Genomic DNA, 9,156 nt, shown 5'->3' on the forward strand with positions numbered 1-9,156 from the left:
TACAGAGAAGAACGTCCAGAATGGGGAGCTGTCCGTCCTTCTCGAGTTCCAGGGTAAACTTAATGATGGGTTCTTGTGTTGATCTGATCGCGGAGGTTGTGTATGTTGAACCGCCTTAGTACAGCATCAGTATGCCGTCCACGTACCATAGCCATGTTATGCTACTTGGTATGGCACACCAGAACCCGTCTCCAAATTCTCTATGTAGATGTTGCCAACAAGACGCTAAGCGCCCCCCCCCCCCCCACCTAATAATGGAAACTTGATTTTATAGATCAACTACTACTATAAGATCCTGAGGTAGAAGAGGGAGATTGGTGTTGCTGTCAGTCTCAAATTATGTTGAAGCCAGTATCAGTGTTGACGTTCGTATAGATGAATGTAATGTCCAAGGCTGTGTTTATTCTCTGTGTTGCTCGGGAATCTGTCAAGTCTAACAAGCGTTTTAAGTGTGCGGGGCCGATAGATCTATGGAGTGAGGCCATGTTTAGCGAGGTGTCCCGCTAGTCAGTGTTGGGAATTCCCTATGCCTGAGGTGGTAGGGAGGAGCACTGGGTCGTGTCTTGGATAGTCCTTATATCCTGGCATGTCTGGGTTCTCCGGGTAGAAGGTACACCAGTTTTTTTATTCAGACTTATTTTTAATACAAGTCGAGCTGTGTAAAGTTTTCTCGATGTTTCCGTGATGGGTTGGTATACGATCGTGTGGGTCAGTAGGTTGCGTATGTTCTCTTGTTTCGCACGTGTATTTACGTGCGTGTGTTGGTCAGTTTCCGGTTGAGTCTGGTTCTGCATGCTGCATACTTACGACACACAGCCTAACCTCTTTACCACTATATACCTACTGATGGTATACAGTGTCAACAAGTTGATAAATAAGACACATTGACAACACTAAGGTATCTTTATTGTGTAAACTTTTCACCTGTACAAGAGGCTTCATCAGTCTGATATAGGTGAATGCAGCACTGGCAGTAGTAGTATTGACGTGATTAGTCCGTCACCCTCAGCGGGCGACACACACTGTCATGTCAGCTCCTATGCTTCATGTCACCTCTAGTATACAAGATATGGCCGCTTCCCCATGCTTTAGGCTTGAGGGACTGACCACCTCCCACCGAGGGTGATGGCCTGATCACGTCAATGCTACTTCCACTGCTGCATTCACACGTATCCGGCTGAAGAAGCCTGTTGTATAGGCGAAATCTTTCGGCAATAGGTACTAAAGTGCTGTAATGTGTCTTCCACACACTGTAGTTCACGCAATTACCGGAAACTCTTCTAGCCACACCCTTCAACGAGGGTGTTTGATGCTGGTAAACTACTCTTGATATAAGGAATTTGAGGTACACACTGATTTGTTTGACCTCATTGCCTGCCATTTCCAGGCGCTGTATGAGCCGTGGGGGTTCAACATCTTTATATATGAACATTAACCCTCTAATAAGATGAGCAAAGAGCAACTCTTGGGTAGTAACCCCAGGTAGGGCTTTGTACAGTGTGGACAACCATGTTGAGTGTACACACATCTGGGTATACCCAGCACTGTACATTAGGTACAGTTTTTTTACATGAAACACATCTGGGTACAATATCTAACCATTACACTTGTAGCACACACAGGTACTGTGACCCCATTACTGGCGCTGTATGGGATACTATATACATTGTTTATCCAAGGATTAAGAGCCTCTCAGTCTGAGTGTGATGCACTCCTCGCAGTCGCTTCTTACACCAGGTGTCACCTTCAGTACAGCTTGACAGGTGGAAACTTCTAAACAGTATTACTGCCTCAGCCACGTGTCTTTTACAGCTCTACTTCTATTGTAAAAGATACATGGCTGAGGCAGTGTTACTGTTAGAAGTTTCCACCTGTTGTCAGGCTATACTTAAGGTGGCACCTGGTGTAAGTGACTGCGAGAGAGTGTCACACAGACTGCACGCTCACTAGTCACAATTAACATTACAGCACAACGGTGTTGCATATTCCGCAGTTCACAGTGTCTCTGCAGCTTGTGGATACACTTTGTTCGTTACATTGATAATATCTTCATTGCAGAGTATATTATATGCCGTCCTCTCACTAATTTTATCACATCTGTTGTACTCTATCACTATGGTGAACCAAGGCAGTGACCACTAGCTTACTAGTTCCTGACTCGGTGGTCAGTATGGTGCTTGATAGCCTCAACTCAGTTGCTGATAAACGAGGCTGTGATACACTAAACTGCATGTGGCTTACATTAACAGTCCGGCTGATCAGGTCATCCATCGGGAGGCCTGGTCTGGGACCGGGCCCCTGGAAACAGTTTCCTGGCAAATAGTAGACCACGTCAGTAGTGACCGTGTTTTACCCATGCTGGACTCCCGTGTCTGAGTCACTGCAATGTCTTTCAGTGTCTACGCACGGAGTCTACTGTTAGAAGTATGTAGCACAAGGCCATTACTGTTGTCACATCCACTGGGAGGTGGTGTCCACAAGGTCACCTACACATTTCTTGTCTCAGAAGTGCGAACCCCAGACAAATTGTGCCTCCTCCACAATGTTACCAGACATTTAGTCACTCAGGCATCAGGAGTTACACACACTGGCTACCTTCACAAGGAAGCACCGCAGTAGGTATTGTGGCGTTTGCTAAGCAGATCTTACTCATACCCAGACATTATAATTCATTTATCAATTCAACCCAAACCACGGAACGGTTAGAGTTTGAACCCATTTAGAAAGATACTAGATTTTTATTAACGACTACTTTGCAGTTTGCGCCACTGATCTAACACTATATTTACAGAATGCGACGCAAGTTTCTGAAGTGACTCATTATACACAGGTGATGTAAACCTTTCAAACTATTCCTTACTAAGGTTCACACCTCCCACTCGTAATTAGCTTTAATTAGCCCTCCGGGGCTAATCCAAGGAAAGTCTTCATCCCTCTCTGAGATGCCATCCACAAGTCATTTCCTATTTACCAACAACCAACTCCTACCAGCCTAGAGTTTACTTGGAGGGTGTTCCAGAGGTCAACGCCCCAGCGGCCCGGTCCATGACCAGGCCTCGCGGTGAATCAGGGCCTGATCAACCAGGCTGTTACTGCTGGCCGCACGCAACCCAGCGTATGAACCACAGCCCAGCTGGTCAGGTACTGACTTTAGGTATCTGTCCAGCTCCCTCTTGAAGACAGCTAGGTGTCTACTGGTAAGCCCTTACGTATGTTGGGAGGCAGTTGAACAGTGTTGGACTTATGACACTTATTGTGTTATCTGTTAGTGTACTTATGACACTCCTGCTTTTCATTGGGAGGATGTTGTACAGTCTGCCGAATCCTTTGCTTTCGTAGGGAGTGATTTCCGTGCGCAGATTTGGGACTAGTCCCTCTAAGATGTTCCAGGTGTAAATTATGATGCATCTTTCTCATCAACTCCTACTGAATAATAGCCAACTCCTATATAATAACAGTTCACTAATCCCTATTTACGTATTGGTGAAACAGGGCACCAGGTTTGAGACCTGGAGAGGATTTCGGGGGTCAACGCCCCCGCGGCTCTGAGACCAGGCCTCGTGGTGGATCAGGGTCTGATCAACCAGGCTGTTACTGCTGGCCGCACGCAAACTGACGTACGAACACAGCCCGGTTGGTCAGGTACTGACTTTAGGTGCCTGTCCAATACCTTCTTGAAGACAGCCAGGGGTCTATTGGTAATCCCCCTTATGTATGCTGGGAGGCAGTTGAACAGTCTTGGGCCCCGGACACTTATTGTGTTGTCTCTCAGTGTACTCGTGGCGCCCCTGCTTTTCATTGGGGAAATGTTGCATCTCCTCCCGAGTCTTTTGCTTTCATATGGAATGATTTTCGTATGCAAGTTTGGTATTACTCCCTCTTGGATTTTCCAAGTGTATATTATCATGCATCTCTCGCCTGCGCTCCAGGGAATAAAGATCAAGGATCTTCAACAGTTCCCAGTAATTTAGGTGCCTTATCGTACTTGTGTGTGCCGTGAAAGTTCTTTGTACACTCTCCAGGTCAGCAATTTCGCCTGCCTTGAAGGGGGCAGTTAGTGTACAGCAGTATTCCAACCTAGAGAGAACAAGCGATTTGAAGAGCATCATCATGAGCTTGGCGTCCCGAGTTTTGAAGGTTCTCATTATCCATCCTATCATTTTCCTAGCAGATGAGGTAGATACATTGTTGTGGTCTTTGAAGGCGAGATCCTCTGACATTATCACTCCCAGATCCTTCACATGTATGGTGTATGGAGAAGTGCAATAACATTTCGCAGCCCAGGAATCAAATCCTGCTGGTTTTGGTTGTGAATCGAACTATATACCAATGAGAAGCGGTTACTTTCATGGAGCTGGTCATGCCGTCAGCGAAACTAGGCTTCCACACTTTTTGATTGTTCAAGGAGAAGATTATCGCATATTTTAAAAGCTATTTAAAATTTCATTTTTAGGTTTTTGAAAGCCATAATTTTCAAGTAGGTTTACCCATCTAACTTGTGCTATTATAAAAAACCCGCTAAACTAGTATACGCAATTATATAACAGATCATTCCAGGCAACTGGTTTCTGGTCTGGCATGAACTATTCTCGTGTGGTTTTCTTTGTAAAATTGCCAGTTGTTTGCCCCCAGGAGGTAGGCAGGTTGTCACCGGTCTCCTTTCACCTCAGACACGTTATATTACTTGGCACTTGCCCTGGCTCAATTTCTGCAACTTCTTGCTCCAGCAAACCTGTAGCTTCTCTAGTTACGTTAATTGTAGTGGACTGTGTTACACGTACTGCTATAATCTTAAACAAGATAAACGAGGCACTGCTATATGAAAAAAGGGCACAGGAGCTACAATTCAACACCTTCAAGAGACCCAGACGCTGGGTAGGTTAGGGCGAGATATCAGCACTATGGTAAAGATAAATATAGTTGTATGGAACTGTGAGTACACTAAAAGATAATAAGTGTCAGGGGCCCAAGATTCTTCAAGTGCCTCCTAACATACCTAAGGGGACTACCAACAGACCCCTGGCTGTCTTCATAAGGCAACTGGACATATAATCAGTACGTGACCAACCGTGCTTGGTTCCTACGCTGAATTTGTGTACGACCGGTAGCAACAGCATAGTTGATCAGGCCCTGATCCAGCACGAGGCCTGGCCATAGATCGGGCCGCGGGGGCGTTGACCCCCGTTAACACCCTCCAGGTAGATTAACCGCCAAGAACGACATTCGAAATAGAAGTTTCTTTGAACCTCCACTCATTAGAATAAAGGTCTCCACAATTTAGCATAACATCTGACTAGAAAACCTCTGACGTCCCGGAATCAATGTGACATGACGCACATCTCATCGGCTCGCTCTTCCTCTCCAGATTACTCAGACTCGTAGCTCACCTGAACAACCCACATACAAGGTCCCATATAATTTCATTTGTCACTGAGTACTGAATTAAACAAGTCCTTTTAGCATGAAGACAAGGCTGGAGTAAATCACCCTTAATAAACCCAAGAGCTGGAGGTCAACCGTTTTGAGGTGCAGCTCAAAATTCTCAGACATCTAAGCAAATTAGAGACTTATGATCCTGGAGTTTACCTGGAGAGAGTTCCGGGGGTCAACGCCCCCGCGGCCCGGTCTGTGACCAGGCCTCCTGGTGGATCAGAGCCTGATCAACCAGGCTGTTACTGCTGGCTGCACGCAAACCAACGTACGAGCCACAGCCCGGCTGGTCAGGTACCGACTTTAGGTGCTGTGTGGGTTTAGCGATCTTTTCGAATATATCATTAATGGGGCCTGGGGCTATGGACAAATCCCTCAATAGGCCTAAGAACTGGAATTTAACAATGCTAAAAACTAATAAAATGGGAGACTATTGGAACAAGGCTTACCTGGAAGGTTGCGGAAGATATTTAATATTCCACGAGATATATCATTTTAGTACGGGATGCTTGTACCAGCTGGCCGCCCACCGGTAACATTGCCAGATAAGACGAGATCTGCTCGGATTTTTAATTCTGAGGGTTAGCCACCCAGGATAACCCAAAAAAAAGTCGGTGCGTCATCGAGGACTGTCGGTGTTACTTCCATTGAGTCCTTCATTCTTGTCCGCCAGGATGTGACCCACAGCAGTCGACTAACACCCAGGTACCTACCTGCTGCTAGGTGAACAGGGACAGCAGGTGTAAGGAAACATGCCCAATATTTTCACCCATGCCGGGGATTGAACCACCGAACACAGATACTGAGAAACAGTAGTGATGTTTTTGTTTTCCCGGGAGTATTACTCTCACGGTAGACTTATGAAACTAATGATGGTTATTTCCCGAGGCAACAGGCTCTGTTAGAGTAACAGCTTAAAAAAAGTTTAAACGGAAGTTTTGAGAAATGGGAAGAATGCATATACGTACGTACGTACGTACGTACGTGTGTGTGTGTGTGTGTGTGTGTGTGTGTGTGTGTGTGTGTGTGTGTGTGTGTGTGTGTGTGTGTGTGTGTGTGTGTGTGTGTGTGTGTGTGTGTGTGTGTGTGTGTGTGTGTGTGTTCACAATCACAAGTACCCAGAGTCTACTTCCTGGGCGAGGCGAGAAGTGCAATATAATTCTGCTCCCGTCACCTAGCAATAAGATACCTGGGTGTTGAGTGTTGTGGGTAACATCCTGGGAGACGACTTGCACAAGAACCACAATGGAAATATGCCTCACTGCTTGACTTTCTGGGCCACCCTGAGTTATTAACCCTACAAGATTACTAACATGAACAGTCTTGCCTCTAAAATTCACGTTCAACGTAATTTATTCAATGCGAGCATCACTAATTGTTCGTTAAAAGCGAGAATGGGAACACCTAAGAAATAAAAAATTGAAACGTCCCTCTAGTGATATATTAATAACCACAATCACGTCAAGACAACTTACACAGCACACAATAGTACAAATTTTACTATCTAATCTGTACACAAAACCTCCCGTGATAACCTTAAAATCATGGACTTGCATACATAAAAGTCTTCTCATGAGAAGTTGAATACACAAGTTTTTATACAAGTGTCTTACAGTTCCAGTAACTTTATAAATTAACCCAGGGAAAGTAATATCTTTTTACCCAACAATTAATAAGTTTCCCAAAAAATGTATTTTAATGGAAAATTATTACAATTTCTTATTTCCAGAACAGATTCGACCGCTTGTGCCGCTGTCATGTAAATGACACTACGAGGAGCCGTTGTACACGTAGAATGGGAGGGAATAATTAATCCTGTTCCTTGAATTAAGAGCCCTTCTCCAGCCTCCCCTCAAAAGGGACCTTGAGCCAGCAAAGCTTATATTAATGTCTAGGGTAACTCCATGTTTATTTTACTCTTATCCGTGTTACACTGTAGCGAGCAATAACTTGAATGTAGTCTCAGCATAAACCGAACAAGTCTAGGATAATTTTATATTAATGTTAAAGTGAAGGTGAGTGGATATAGAGGTGAATAACACAGTCAGAGTCACCAACCTTGCCACACTCACCCTCCACTACCACTCTAACATATACTAATGATAACCTCAAAAATACCGCTTCATATATATTACATAATAAGTAATAATTAACCTAGTCATCCCGGTGAAGTATTGTGTGGTACAAACCAACGTAGCAGTTCCTGAATATCCAGCAAGTATTGGTAGTCCTGCTAAGACGGAAGTGATACTATGTCCTGCTAGTCTCACTAACACTTAAATTTTTACTTATTATGCGGTAAAATAAAATAATGTATATTTGGAAATAGAATATCGTTTATGGAAAGTTCTATTAGTACATCAGCTAAATAACTGGTTATCTAGGACAAGCTGTAACAGGTATGTAAACGACCAGTTCCAGTGTGTTTACACTGAATGTTACAGGAATGTTCACGACTATCAACAATACTTTACACACCACTGTGACACAGCACTTATAATTTCACGCTCAAGCTCTCACAAAATCTTAAAATACATGTGTGATACTCTGAAGTGTATCTAATGGCTTACCTCACACTACACAAGTTTTCTTTGTTGATTTTACCATTACTCGGCACTACTGTCTACATGTTTAACAATTCTCTGCCATAATGGAAGCAAAATAATACGACTTTCATACATTAAAATACAGTAAGTGATATTCCTACCTCCTGCTATGAGAGATTTCATAATGAAAGACGAGGAAAACCCATCCATGACGACCACTGTGTTGAGTTACACTGACTGACTGGTCACTGCTGCTTCACCTTCCTCACTCACCGCTACTTGCGCTACACTCACTATTATCACCGCTACTTGCTACACTCACTACCATCACTGCTACTTGCGCTACACTCACTACCATCACCGCTACTTGCGCTACACTCACTATTATCACCGCTACTTGCTACACTCACTACCATCACTGCTACTTGCGCTACACTCACTACCATCACCGCTACTTGCGCTACACTCACTACCATCACCGCTACTTGCGCTACACTCACTATTATCACCGCTACTTGCTACACTCACTACCATCACTGCTACTCACGCTACACTCACTACCATCACCGCTACTTGCGCTACACTCGCTACCATCACTGCTACTTGCGCTACACTCTACCATCACCGCTACTTGCGCTACACTCACTACCATCACTGCTACTTGCGCTACACTCACTACCATCACCGCTACTTGCGCTACACTCACTACCATCACCGCTACTTGCGCTACACTCACTACCATCACCGCTACTTGCGCTACACTCACTACCATCACCGCTACTTGCGCTACACTCACTACCATCACCGCTACTTGCGCTACACTCACTACCATCACCGCTACTTGCGCTACACCCACTACCATCACCGCTACTTATACAATGCCATATGGATTACGCTTGCTCTTCATGGTACTCTGCCTTGACAAAAAAAATTGAAAGATAGACTGCAAATCACCCAGAACAAAATCGTAAGATTCATCCTGGGGCTGGGACCAAGAGAACATGTAGGCCAGGATGAATTACAGCAGTTGGATATGCTGAATGTTGAAGACAGAGTAAAACAACTGAAGCTAAATCATGTTTATAAAATTGCTCACAAACAATGTCCAGAATATCTTGCTGTCAATTTTGTCAAGGTTGGGAACCGCTACTTGTGCTACACTCACTACCATCACCGCTAC

At 44.5% G+C, this 9,156-nt stretch overlaps 1 protein-coding gene across 3 annotated transcripts in view; it reads right to left on the reverse strand.

Annotated features, from left to right (window-relative positions):
- LOC128691720 (solute carrier family 25 member 16) overlaps positions 1-8,273 on the reverse strand; it is a 172,533-nt gene extending 164,260 nt beyond the window's left edge. For all 3 annotated transcript variants that reach the window (XR_011392461.1, XM_053780605.2, XM_070088911.1), the window contains exon 1: positions 8,138-8,273. Coding sequence is in view for 2 of the 3 variants with exons in the window: in XM_053780605.2 (XP_053636580.2) it covers positions 8,138-8,186 (49 nt within the window). In the remaining variant the exon portion in view is untranslated. The remainder of the gene's footprint in view (positions 1-8,137) is intronic.
- Between the last annotated feature and the right edge of the window lie 883 nt (positions 8,274-9,156).

The sequence above is a fragment of the Cherax quadricarinatus genome, chromosome 26 (assembly GCF_038502225.1).
Source record: "Cherax quadricarinatus isolate ZL_2023a chromosome 26, ASM3850222v1, whole genome shotgun sequence".
Lineage (NCBI taxonomy): Eukaryota > Metazoa > Arthropoda > Malacostraca > Decapoda > Parastacidae > Cherax > Cherax quadricarinatus.